General features: G+C 37.6%; 1 protein-coding gene and 1 long non-coding RNA gene across 3 annotated transcripts; both read right to left on the bottom strand.

Annotated features, from left to right (window-relative positions):
* Positions 1-5,128: 5,128 nt before the first annotated feature.
* On the bottom strand, positions 5,129-5,784 carry LOC140851594 (uncharacterized). The gene is made up of 2 exons (XR_012134337.1): positions 5,309-5,784; positions 5,129-5,208 (listed from the first exon to the last, which is right to left on the bottom strand). It is a non-coding gene; the product is annotated as an uncharacterized lncRNA (long non-coding RNA).
* A 4,094-nt stretch (positions 5,785-9,878) lies between these two features.
* Positions 9,879-13,135, bottom strand: LOC105051461 (transcription factor bHLH153). Of its 2 annotated transcripts, none has more exons than XM_073243703.1 (6): positions 12,908-13,135; positions 11,084-11,304; positions 10,916-10,981; positions 10,758-10,823; positions 10,573-10,623; positions 9,879-10,279 (listed from the first exon to the last, which is right to left on the bottom strand). In XM_073243703.1, exons 2-6 carry the CDS (start codon positions 11,288-11,290, stop codon positions 10,154-10,156), a joined length of 516 nt encoding a protein of 171 aa, XP_073099804.1. In that variant the 5' UTR covers positions 11,291-11,304; positions 12,908-13,135; the 3' UTR covers positions 9,879-10,153. The 2 variants fall into 2 exon arrangements, with proteins under 2 accessions (XP_073099804.1, XP_073099805.1); XM_073243704.1 differs by having other exon boundaries at positions 11,084-11,301; positions 12,908-13,046.
* Positions 13,136-13,915: the final 780 nt, after the last annotated feature.

Here is a 13,915-nt window from a genome sequence, read left to right as displayed (position 1 = left end):
ATAAAGAACTAGGTCTTTACCAACATCGGATTAAAAAAAAATCAAAGATCAACTGTTAAGGAACGAAGGTCCTTGACAGCATATGATCTGTAGAATAAGAAATCACTCCTCTCAGCACGACAGATAAAAATTCTGGAGGAGACAGATCTTCTCTTGATGGAATAGGCTTGCGTGGATAGATGGTGGAGTCGATCAGAGTCGTAGAAATACTGAATCTTACGTAGAAGGAATAGGATAGAAAGTGGGCCTCACATCCTCTCCTTGTGGGGCGATTTTGGGTCTCACACCCTCTCCCTCTCGGAGCGATTGACACAAGTATTTGTGGAGTTTGTAAAATCATTCGTTATCTTTTTTCATGAAAGATACAAGGATTTATATAGGACTCTAAGGGTCATGTTTGTTTAGGAATCTCTTATCTTTACAAGGAAGAAATCAACCCTCCACAAAAAAGTAAAGCATTATAATCTACCATAGGAAAGAAATCAGCCTTCAACAAAATAAGTAAGTAGCCAAGAACTCTTAAAGAATTTTAAGGAAGAAATGGAACTCTATGTGAGTGCTTGATGCTTGACACAACTTGGCATGAGCACGGCACATGCTGGCATGCATATTTCTTCTCTTGGCATGTGGAGAGTGGTGGCTCTAAAGGTGATGTGGACAAATCCAAATATGGCCCTATGGACCCAAAGCTAAATGCATTAAAATTTATTGACTGAAAATAAATAACTGAAGTAGAATCAATTTAATGAGGCTTCTTCAATCCAAATCGAACTTAAATCATGTTGTCGATTTTTGATGGCTCTGGTGTCCGCACCAGAGTTGTGCTGGTGTGAGTAGGTCCCTTGAGGTTTTGAGAACTTAATTTTAGTAGAAGCATTAAATTTTGTGAGGTTTAGGAAAAAAACTAAATGGATGGATCAGAAGAATTCTATTCCATGGGGGAAGAAAGTAACAAACACCACGAACAAAAAGATAAATGTAGCCAAGAGACTAAGGTGATGAAAGGCCAGTGGTGTCACGTTCCAAATCCGGAGCATAATACGGCCATGCTACCGAGGGATGGACCCACGATAATGCGAAGTCAAAATTCATCTTCTTTAACATAATAACAGGTATATCATAAATAAATGTAATAATCAAGTTCAATTCAAATATTTAATTAAACCAAAACTGGTTCAGAGCATCTAAATCCAAAGATGAAATAATCCAAGCTTTAAAATTTATAATGACTACAATCCATAAACATAAACTGAATTCTTGGTGCAAAATTTTCAAGCTTGATTTGCTGATCCCCAAGCCTGGATTCTCTTTCCATCAGTCCTAGCCTTATTTCTCTGTACATGAAAAAGAAAACAAAAAGAATATGAGCTACACCAGCTCAGTAAGTAGACTTCCGCTTCCTTACCGGATCAAGCATAAATTTTTCTATGATAATGCATCATTTAGCAAATAACAATTATTGTAAAAATAAATATTTCATAGAGCATATAATAAAACAAGTTATAAGCTCATCATGCATGCATAAATCATGTATATTTCACAATCATGAATCGTAAATCATTTTCATCATGTATTCATGTCATGTTTCAAAACATTGCTCACAGATATTCATGCTAAGGTCACTATTATATCCATGACAGGGCCATGTTTCTTAATCGACAGAGTTGTTAATTCATGTGACAACTTTATACCCACTGGCAGGGCCATGTTTCGTGTGAATGCTAGCTCCGGATATCGATCTTCCCGAAGGGATTCATTCATAGCCATCTGAGAGCCTTTGAAATCATTATATCTTTTTCTTAAAGCATACATATACATAGATAGAAAAACAATGAAATTCATGCTTCATAATCATGCTATTTTCATAAGACATATTCATAAAATCAATGCCACAATAAAATATACTTTTTCATATCATATATGCCGATCCTTATTTTATGAAAAATTATGATTTCATCAATAGCAATTCTTTGCATAAAAATATGATCATTTAAAAATAAATAAGGAGTATAAGATCTACTTACCTCGATCGTCCTGAACCTTTTAATCTTCCTTAAAAGAATCGGACAATCTTATTTAAAATATTAAATCATCAATAAATTTTATTTTATATTTTTAATAAAATTATATAATATAAGGAGATGACTGATTTGATGATCAGTCCAATAAATCTCTCCCTTCGGCTCTAAATCGATTTAAGGTCATAGGTTCCTAGGAGTGGAGAAGATGGCCTAATAGGAGATTCATAGGGCTTCTTAGAGAGAAAAAAATTTTTAGAGAGAGAAAGTAGAGAGAGTCCAATTTTAGAGAGAGAAAGATTTTAGAGAAGGATGAGAAAAACTTTCTCTCATGTGTATTATTATTATTATTTTATTATTATTATATAAATATATATTTTTTTCTTTTTTCTTTTTTCTTTTCTTTTTCTTTTTCTTTTCTTTTTCCTTTTCTTTTCTTTTTCCTTTTCTTTTTTTCGTGGCCTTCTTTGGCCGAAACAGGGGACCTAGCGGTCTCCGTACCTTAGACCGATCGTTCACGATCGTACCTTGCCCAACGGTGGCCGGCAACAAAGGGTGACTCTCCTGAGTTCGGAGAGGCCAGAGCCGGCAGTCGGCATGACCGTCGGCACCTTAAAAATCAGGAAAAGGGAGAGGCCGAACAGGGCTTCCCTTTTCTGACAAAATCCGACGACTCCTGTCACCGGCAGTCATGCCCACCGGCACGAAAAAGAAGGGAGAGAAGGGAGGAAGAGGAGGAAGGACTTACCACAGTCTCCGATGACCCCCACCGACGTGAAATCGCAGCGAGCACGAGTCGAGGGGCCGCGGCTTCAATCGAAAAAATTGGAGAAGAACTTCGGTGATCGTCGGTGACTGTTGTGTCTTCTCTTAGAGGAGAGGAGGGGGGTTCTTATAGAGCTCATCCTAGGGTCTTTTAATGGCCCTATGACTCTGATTCCTGATCGAAATTGGAGAAGGCGAAGACTCTGATCGAGAGTTTTCTTCCCTATTTTTTTTTTCCTAAGTGGGCTTAGTGGGCTTTTGGCCCATCGAGCCGGGTTATCACATTCTACCCCCCTAAAAAAAAATTTCATCCTCGAAATTTAACATACCTTCATTTTTAAATAAATGTAGATATCTCATCTTCATATCATCTTCAAGCTCCCATGTAGCCTTTCTCTCTTCATGATTACTCCAATGAATCTTTACATACGGAATGATACGCCGTCTTAGAACTTGCTCTTTTCGATCAATAATTCGGAGAGAAAATTCTTCATATGTTAGATCTTCATGAACTTGTAATGGCTCATACTTTATCACACTATTTGGATCAGGTACAAACTTTCTCAGTAGTGAAACATGAAAGACATTGTGCACTTTGGATAAATCTGGTGGTAAGGCTAGTTCGGAAGCAACATCTCCTACTCGATTTAAAATTTCAAAAGGTCCAATATATCGCGGACTCAGCTTGCCATGTCTCCCAAACCTCATGACACCCTTAGTAGGTGATACTTTTAGAAAAACATGATCACCGATCTGAAATTCTAATTCTCTTTTTTTTTTATCTGCCCAACTCTTCTGTCTATCCTGTACTGCCTTGAGTCTTTTCTTGATTAGATAAATTTTGTCTCTAGCATCTTGAACTAACTCGGGACCTATTAATTTCTTTTCACCTACTTCATCCCAATACAGAGGAGATCTACACTTTCTTCCATATAGAGCTTCATAGGATGCCATCCGGATATTAGAATGAAAACTGTTATTATATGCAAATTCAATCAATGTCACATGATTATCCTAATGTCCTCTGAAATCAAAAGCACAAGCTCTTAACATATCTTCAAGAGTTTGAATTGTCCTTTCAGATTGGCCATCGGTCTGGGGATGGAATGCAGTACTAAGCCTCAATTCTATCTCCAAAGTATCTTGAAATTTTTTTTAAAATCTAGATACGAATCGTGGATCTCGATCAGATACAATACTTATTGGAATACCATGCGGGCGTACAATTCTATCAATATACATCTGGGCTAACTTATCAAGTGGAGTGCCAATTCGAAAAGGTAGAAAGTGAGCTGATTTAGTAAGCCGATCAACAATCACCCACACTGCATCATTTTTTCTTGTTGTCCTTGGAAGTCCAGTAACGAAATCCATCGTGATATGCTCTCATTTCTATTCTGGTATCTCTAATGGTCTTAGCAAACCAGTAGGTCTTTGATGTTCGGCTTTCACTTGCTGGCATACCAAGCATTGAGATACAAACCGAGCTATCTCCTGCTTCATTCTATTCCACCAGAAGAGTTGTTTTAAATCTCTATACATCTTTGTACTACCGGGATAAAAGGAGAAACGGGATTTATGGGCTTCTTTCAATTTTTTTTTTTTTAGTTCAAGATCTCCTGGTATACATAATCTATTTCCAAAATAAAGAGTTCCATCTGTATGTAGCCTAAACTCAGTTCGTAGCCCTTTCTCCATGTCCTTCTTAAACTGACATAAATGAAAATCACTTTGTTGGGCCGCTTTTATCGGTTCGATCAATACTGGTTGTACCATTAAATTTGCTAACACATTTTTAATATCAGTACAAGTCACTTCAATTTATAAATCTTCAAGATCTCTCAGAATTTATTGCTGAAAGGATAGCAAAGTCATTACATTCGCTGAAGACTTCCTACTAAGTGCATCTGACACCACATTGGCTTTTCCAGGGTGATATTTAATATTTAGATCATAATCTTTTAATAGTTCAAGCCACCTTCTTTGCCTCATGTTCAGCTCTTTTTGAGTAAATAAGTATTTCAAGCTTTTATGATCAGTAAAGATTTCACATGATTCTCCATATAAATAGTATCGCCAAATCTTTAAAGCAAAAATAATAGCTGCTAACTTCAAATCATATATCGGATAATTCTGCTCATAAGCTTTTAGTTATCGAGAAGCATAAGCTATGACTTTATCGTTCTGCATCAACACACAACCTAATCCCTTCTTGGAAGCATCACTATAAATGACAAATCCTCTCTTATTAAGGTTGCCGGCGCCTTCTCACAGACATCACATTGGATCTTCATGTCTCCTTCTTCAACACTTCTTTCCTCTCAGTTAAACTCCCCTCCTTTCTATCTTCTTCTTCTTCTTTCTGCTCAGCTTTCTACTGATCTTTAGAAGACACCCATATGGTAGCTCCAGAGTAACAAGAAGGCTGTATTGATACAGAAAAGAAACAAAAACTTGTGTTGAGAGATGGACATGAACAAAATTTCCATGGATATTGGCTGTCTAGAAGAATAATGATGACCTACCTTGGAGAAGGAGGATGGTGGTTGGAGAGGAGGGAGGGAGAGAAGAGGATGGGAGGAGAGAAGCGAAGCAATGGGGTCAATGGAATAGATAAAGTCGCTTATAATTGTGATCCTCTGCATCCATGAGGTTGCTTTTGATGATGCTAGATTTTTTAATGCTGGTCGGTTTGGGGCACTAGTGGCTGCGGTTGCTCTACGGAACTTGTGGCCCGGGGCTCTTTCTTCTTTATTACATTAAACAATAGTATCTTCTCTTCTCTGCTGCATTTTAAATTTTTTTTTGCTATATTTTAAATAATAAGATAAATTAAAAAATATTTTTTTTATTTTAACTCAATTATATTTAAATTTTTTATATTTTAAAAAATATTAAATTAACCATTCTAGTCATCGATATATTTCGATATAGTCTAACCGTCTATATCCATTAATAAAATTTTTTAAAATAATAAAAATACCTATCTTCTTCCTCCTCCCTCCTCCCTCTTCCTGCATGGCCGGTGTACCTCTTTCTCCCATTTTTTTCCTTTTTTCTTTGTCTTCCTCTCCTTTCTTTTCATCCATTTCTCCTTCTCCTCTTCTTCTTTTTCCCTCCTCCTTTTTTCCCCTTTTCTTTCTCCATCCATTCTCCTCCTCCTCTTTCTCCACATATTCTCCTCCTCTTCCTTCCTATCCACTTTTTCTTCCCATCCTTTTCTTCCAAATTGCCTATAAATTATTCTCCTACACAGCGGCCTCCTTCTCTAGCACATGAGAGAAAAAGAGAGAAAGCTAGTTTAAAAACAGCGATTATATCACTCTAATGCTTTGGGACAAATATGGTCCAGTAGCAATACAATTTTAGTATCTGAAGCAAGAGATAAGAGCTCTAATATCCAACACAAAACTATAGCTATCATCTAAGCTTTTCTGTTCGACTGCTCCAAGCTTTCCTGAGGAAAGAGAAAAAATAGAGAAAAATTAGAAGAAAATAAAAAAAATTCAAAAAAAATAAAAAAAAATAGAAAAAAAATTTTGAAAGATAAGATTTTTTACCACATAGATTGATCATTATTTTTTTTCTTTTTGCCTCCTTTTTTTTTCATTTAATTCTCTTTTTCGAAGATCTGTGGGAAAAGAGAGCACCTGAGGGAGGAAGATTGGAGGGGTTTCTTAGGTTCTGGTTGGGTTTTTCTCGGGCACATGGGATTTTGTAAGAGTTGTGCTGGTGTGAGTAGGTCCCTTGAGGTTTTGAGAACTTAATTTTAGTAGAAGCATTAAATTTTGTGGGATTTGGGAAAAAAATTAAATGGATGGATCAGAAGAATTCTATTCCATGGGGGAAGAAAGTAACAAACACCACGAACAAAAAGATAAATGTAGCCAAGAGACTAAGGTGATGAAAGGCCGGTGGACCATGAAAGAAGACCCCATCATGGTGGGGGAAAGAGGAGGAAAGGAAAGAAGAGAATGGATGGAGAAAAGAGAGGAGGAGAAAGGAAGAGGGAGAAATGGAAGGAGGAGAAATAGATGAAAAGGAAGGAGAGGAAGAGAAAGAAAGAAAGAAGTGGGAGAAAGAGGGACACTGGCCAAGGAGGAAGATGGAGAAGAAAGAAAATGAGTATTTTTATTATTTTAAAAATTTTGTTAATGGAGATAGATGGTTGGACTGCATCGAAACATATCAATAACTAAAAGTACTAGTTGGATACTTTTTAAAATATAAAAGTGTAAGTGAAATTGAATTAAAATAAAAAAAATATTTTTATAATTTATTTTAAATAATAAGGGAAGAGATGCAAACTGACCTTCGTCTTACGGACATCATCTGTCATCTCTGGCAAAAGCAATGTATGAAGATCGCTCAACCCGACGACCGCGGTGCTGGCTTTCCAAAGACAGATGTCAAAAAAAAAAAAAATGAAAAATGGTAAAATCATCGACGTTGCATGCACAAATATGATATCATGCTTCAAACGATATCATATGATTTACAATACCAAGCAGCAATTGTACCAATTCTAGATGATGTATATGGCACCAAGGTTCGATAATAGGCTGTTCTGATGTTCCACTTGCTTGTGTGGACCTAATTGTCTGATAATAATTTCTCTTTTTGAACCTTGGTAGACTAGGATCATGATGTGCCATTCAAAATTGGAAGTATTTTCCAGTTTAGATGTTCTATGGTTTGGTGATGATGATGATATATGTCAAGCATTATGGAGCCCACTCATCAAGATCCTATTTTACTGGGCTAGATTGTGGGCCAATAGACCGACCCATTAAAAACTTCACTCTAACCAACCCAACCGAGACAAACAAATCCGAACTATGCCCAACTTCAAACATTTTTATGTCAAACCCAATTCAATTTGAGCGTGGATGGATTGGCTGATGAAAGATTTAATTGTAGAAATATGAGCACTTATATTTGAGATTGGTCATGTTGAGAGCCCTACACAGAATATGAAGAAATACAACTGCATTTAGGTGATCTAATTAAACAAAACAAGGCTTGCTTCAGTAGAAAAGTTTCGTCAATCCAACCCAACAAAGAAAACTCCTCGCATTTGTGCTCTTGGAGTTTTCAAAAACCTGTAGACAATGCAGAGAATAGCTAATTATTATTATTATTATAATATTTTAATATCTTTTGGTGGCAACTGTCGCTCAAAAACATGTCTTTAATACATTTTGCATTGTGGATAGAGATTTCAGGATTTGTTCTTGGTCTAGCTTAAGTACATCCGAATTTAATTCCATCGTTGTGATCACAGACCAATTTATCAAGGTTGCATATTTCATTCTTTGTGAACATATACTTCTGATTTATGCGCTGCTGCTGCATGAACTGCTTAGTTTAATTTATTTGCAAGAATTCTTTGCTATACCTGGAGGAACATGCATATGGGCAGTGGTCTATACTTTTATGTTGTTTTTACCCGAGGTCAGTTAATAGACAAAACTTAGCAAATCATATTTTGGTGAATCTCAAAATGAAGAAATTATCTGATTAAGAATATGATGCCAAGCACAAGAAGATCTCAGTGTGTTCATTCCAAAGGAAACCAAAAGATTTGGAAGAAAGTGGATAATGGTCAGGATTGAGAAATAAAGTTATCCAGCATGAGCTTATAGCAAGCAAGTTAAATACCAGAGAAAAATTACACATCTTTTATATGGTTGAGTTTAGCAATTATTATAATTGATGGCATGCTGGTTTAAAGGAATGAATTGTTTACTATGCTCAAGGAGCAAGTTGAGAGCATTTTATATGACAGTAGCCTCTGGAGGAGCATTTTTCCCAACCTTCGAGAATTGCAAATCCAATTCTGGGGAGGTGCATCCGAAACCAGGACACTGTGTGCACTAGGAAAAAGGTGCTTGATGCCCTCGCTTGTGTCAAAAGCAAGAGGTGCATTGGCTACTGTGGACAACTCTATAGGATATCTTTCTGTCTCAGAAGCAGGTACAAAACAGTGGATTAGTGGTCTTATTATAATCTGCTATGAGGGTGGTGCAATTAATTATATTGCAAGAGCTTTAGTAGGTTTTGGAGGCAAAAGTTAATGTCTGAGATTTTAGATCTCATTATGTTTTGATGTAAAGGTCTTCAAATCCCAAACTCAAATCTCTACTGTATAGGCATGCTGATTTCCTTTTATCTTTGCTGTCTTAGATTGTCCAATAGCTTTTCTGTCTTCTCCTGTCAAAAATACTTTTGTTACACATTTCATCACTTGATACATAAAATGGGCTATATCAGTGCAGTTGCACCCTCCGTATGGCAGAAGGTTCTATGTTCAACCCCTGGTTGTGTTGCACTATTGTTGGGCCAAGATAATTCTGAATTTCTAAAGGTGGTACACTATATTCCCTCAAAGGAGGGGAAAAGGTCATCATTTAATACATTTGGAGTCCAATACTGGTAAGAGAGGCTATTCGGTGACCGGAAAGTGATGCTATTTTCTGAACAAATACCACAGTATCTGGGTTTGGATTGCAGCTCTAACTCGTGCCCATGAAAGGGACTAGTTCTTACCAAAAAAAGAAAATGTACCAAAAAAGAAAGGGACTAGTTCAGGGGAACTGGAAGAATGGTACCATGGCCATAGCTTCAGGATGCCCACATAGTTGCATCTTTCATGCATGTGTTAGCAAGATTTCAGTTCAAGGAGGGGAATGTCATCAGAGCCATTCTTTCCTAGTATCTTTAGCAAAATAAATTGGACTACTGCTCTAACAAAAGTTTCACTTAAATTTACCCTGCATGATCAGTGAATTTCCTGTACCCAGACAATCCAACAACACCAGATTTTGGAAGCCAAATCAAGAACAAGAAAATATGCAACACCATTATTCAGATGGGATGCAGCAGGCTCAAATCTTGACTGGTCTTGCGACAACTATAGTAAGTTGGATGACATGGAAATCTGCTGAAAAGCTCTGTGACACTTCCTCTTTCCTATTTAGGTAGAAAGAGACCCATAGGTAATGACAGTGCACTTTGCCTTATCTCTTTAAGCAGAAGGATATGATAGAAACCAGAACCATATGCTCATGCCCATTTCATTACTAGGATGAATAGTAATACATAACAGAGCTTTGGCTGCTTCCAGCAACCAGGATATTAGAATCTAGCTCAGTAGGCATTTTACATTCTTTTAGGGATGCAAAATTTATGCAAGAGACTTATCCTACTACAGGTTACAGGTTACATTGGAATAAAATCTGTGGTCAGGATAGAAGATGAATAGAGTTAGGATTGTAACTAGCAATCTGTCTCTAAAACTACTTCCAGCCTCTGCCATGGTCATAACACGCTTTCTTCATTCAATGGGAGTAAGTGACAAACTTCGAGAATTATGGTTGTTTGTTTGAACTAACAGGAGCCCAGAGATCGGCGCCATTGCTTTGAGCAATTCTGAGTGTAGAGGAGATCGGCATGAGACAGAGGCCGCGGTTTCTTAGGCTGCAGTACTCAGCTTCCTGAATCACATATTACAGGAGAATAAAATCAGTGAAAGTCTCATTTTCACCTTTCGAAAACACAAATGCATATGAAAGTGATAACAAGACATAATCTATAAAAGCTACAACCCTGCATTCTAGCTTAATATCTATGCACACCCTTTGCTCTTTTATTTTGTTTGTAATTTGAAATGTGGAATTGAAGGTGGTCCTCATGGACTTGCCATGGAAACCACTCCCGATTGCCCAAATGGACCCCGTGAATGCAAAAATTCAGCATGAGCAGGGGAATATGGTGAAAGATATCTCACCTCAGTCTTTGCAGTCTGTGTCCTCGTCCTCAAATATGGAGTACTCAGCACCTGTTGACAGCAATTAACACAGTGAGTAATTCAAGCAAAGGTCGCTAAATAACTCATAGAAATCCTTGTTGAAAGGAGGAAGTAAAACAAGATGAAAAATATTACGGGAAGTCAAAAAGGGTCATGGAATGAACCTGGAGTTGATCATGGAGGAATTTGATATATCCAGTAGTCTCCTGAAGAACCGATGCCGTGTCTGACTGCATTCAGCACAGGATATTCAACTTCTCGATCACTAGATAAGAAGCATAGAATAATGATCAAGTTCAGTCAATGGCAATCCAACACTTACCTTGCCAAAAGGAGAGACCAGTTGTTGCAGCTTGGCCACTCTTTCTCCAATCTTGTCCTTCTTCTCCTGCTCATTACTCTCAAACCTCATCAGCATTCTAGCTAGCTTCAGTTGTGAATAATATGATCAATGATTAGATATAAAGAAAGATGGAGAAAAACAGCAAACCTTTGTGGTGATGGTTCCTCCTCCTCCTCCACCACCACCAGCAGTTTTAAGCCTCTTGGAAGTCAAGCCACTGCAAGTGGTAGTGGTGGTGGTCATGCTAGTGTTATGGCTGTGACCTCCGCCGGCGCCGGCGATGTTGCTGAGGAGGAAACTATCATGGCTTCTTCTCTTCTGATCAGTAACTTCTGTCATCATCATCATCATCATCTACTTTCTTTCTTCTGTCAACAGGTTGATGCCAAGATAACAGTATAGTTGGTGAGTTAAAACACATGGAAATACATTGAGGAAAAAGAATGGGGTCAAGAATGTGTGGTTTTTAAAGTAATTTTAGCTATATCATCATGCACTGACCCACTGCTAAACCTCATCAATTTGGTGTTAATTTAGGCCTCATTCCCCATGAAACATTTGTTTGTGGTCTTGTTGCCTCCTGCTACTCTATCCATGTTGTCTCCTTGCCTCCAATTCTTTTTGGTTTCCAGAAGATGCCCATCACAATATAAAACCCACCAGAAGCCTTCTCTTCTCTACTTGTTTATTCGGTTTTATTTTATCTCATTGACCGAGCCTTCTCTCTCTTCTTATTGGCAACTTTTACAGAAAGCCCAGGTAGATGACTGGTGAACTTAGTTAACTTGGGCTAATAACTCAGTCCTTGGTTTGGCCCATTGGCTGAATAACTTAAATATTGAGCTAAGTTTGGACAGGCTCAGCTTGGTCAGGTTTGCTTTATTAGCAGTGCTTCCACATCTGATAACATTTTTGTCAGTCTAATGATTTTTGTATCTGTGCACTGGCTTTAGAATTTGAAATTTATTAGTAGGCCCCATGCCTAAAAATACTTAGCTGACCTGTAGTCAGGCCCAATCTTGGATAGTCACCAAGCCAACTTAAACTGGTGGAGCCCAAACATTTTAATTTTCCCATTTTCTCATGCACCAAATTCAGATCTTTGTCATTGAGCAATATTATATGCTTGCGTGTACACCTAAACCACCTATGCATGTTCCTTCAGTGATGACTCATACAAGATCTCTTCAAGTGTGGGCCCCATCTTATGTTTGATTTAAAATTCTGAGAACCCGAAGCTAAGATCTATACAATGCATGACTCATATAGATGGTTCTAACACCACATATAAACACGCGTCATGTACGTCTTAGACCAAACCTTTTTTTTCACTCAGATCATATTGAAATTAGACAAAATGGATCTTTCTTCTATGATTCAACTATTAAATGTAATCTGCCATCTCTAAACTGAATATATATCAAATTTTAAACTCCTCTTTTAATGTTAATATTTTTAGAAATAAAAATGATTTTTTTGGAAAAAACAAAGACTATTAATAATGTTACCAAACAGAGAATACAACTACCAAGAAATTTTATCTGTTCATAACTCTTATCTAATTCGCAAAACAAAGCCCACTAACTCTTAATTCATGCTTTAAATACTTGTGGACATATACATTTGTACTCTAATTACGTCTCCCATTAGAAGTCATTTGATTGACCAGTGGCGAACTCCCTAGGATTGAATTGCACTATGATATAAATCATGTATTATACTATTAAGCTAGGCTGCAGTTTGGTACGACTCCGATCAGGCTCTAGTGATACGTGGCTGATCGGATTGTCCTTCACCTAATACCCACCAGATCACCCTCCATTTGTCGGCCCTTCTAGACGTCGACGGCGATCATGTCGATACTGACCCTCCGATGGGAGAGAGCCAACAGCTCTCCTTCAACCGCGAGGGGGGGGTTGGAGAGAGAGAGAGAGAGAGAGAGAGGGAGCGAGCGAGCAAGCGAGAGCTTACCAAGATTTAGAGGAATTTGGAGGGGGGGAAGCTCGTAATGATGCCGGAACCCGTGCAATCCGAAGAATCCGACCGCCGCGGATACTGTCGGAATCCAACGTTCGGGCAGGGAATCCGACCGTGTGGTTCGGACAGCCGCCGCCGGAATATTCGATTATAGCATCCGAAAGATGAAGGACTCTAGAGGGAGAAAGAGAGAGGGTTGGAGAGAGAGAGAGAGAGAGAGAGGAGGGGTTAAGAATGGGGTGGGTGGCTACTCTTTATATAAACACGAAAAGCCCAGGAGGGCACCAACTAAATCTATGAAAATATTAAGAAAAAGAAAGAAAAATCTATTACCTCGGCTGATCCTTTTTTTTTTTTTTTTTTTTTGACAGCTAATATACAGCCATGGAAGGGCCCACAGCCCAGGGAGGTGACATGCAGCGGTTAGCTCAATTTGTACTCCTGGATTTGACCCTGTTTGTTTGTGGGAAAACTCTCGCGAAGTTTCCTGCCATCTATCATTTATAAATATTATTGGAGCAATAAAAAAATAATAATACTTCCTATTAAAATATTTCTTTATTTTTAATTTATTCTTCAGTAACTACTTCGGGTGAAAGTCTAACCAAAGTCTATCTTACAAACATCACCATCAAGAGACTTCACTAGCAGGTTAATTTTAAAAATAAGAACAAACATACTTTTATGTGTTATTGTTTGAACATTGGATGCCATCTTCACGCGGCAATAGACTGGACTCCTACCCTATTTATAATATTTTGGAACTGACCAGTGGAAATCTGTGTGCTGATTAGCTAGTTAAATTACATTCCTCTTTGATTTTTGCTGACCATTTCAGATGTGTTTATGCAAGCTTCAATGTTTATGATCCGTGAATAAAATTTAAATTAGAATCAAAATAGATTGAAATGATTATTGAAATAGTTATACTCTTCGATGCATCTAGTTCGTGACAAATTTGATTATTAAATAAAATTATGAGTTAGATTTTAGATAATTAAG

The sequence above is a fragment of the Elaeis guineensis genome, chromosome 9 (assembly GCF_000442705.2).
Source record: "Elaeis guineensis isolate ETL-2024a chromosome 9, EG11, whole genome shotgun sequence".
NCBI classification, from domain to species: domain Eukaryota; kingdom Viridiplantae; phylum Streptophyta; class Magnoliopsida; order Arecales; family Arecaceae; genus Elaeis; species Elaeis guineensis.
Note: the sequence above shows the minus strand (reverse complement) of the source record. Positions and strands in the feature narration are given on the sequence as shown.

What these genes read in the sequence shown, in the direction of transcription:
- LOC105051461 (XM_073243703.1), bottom strand. Translation starts at nt 11,290, where the DNA reads ATGATGATGATGATGATGACAGAAGTTACTGATCAGAAGAGAAGAAGC. An exon ending in GAGGAACCATCACCACAAAG is followed by an intron (nt 10,982 to 11,083) that starts GTTTGCTGTTTT and finishes AGTAATGAGCAG; the next exon opens with GAGAAGAAGGACAAGATTGG. An exon ending in TCCTCCATGATCAACTCCAG is followed by an intron (nt 10,624 to 10,757) that starts GTTCATTCCATG and finishes TGCTGTCAACAG; the next exon opens with GTGCTGAGTACTCCATATTT.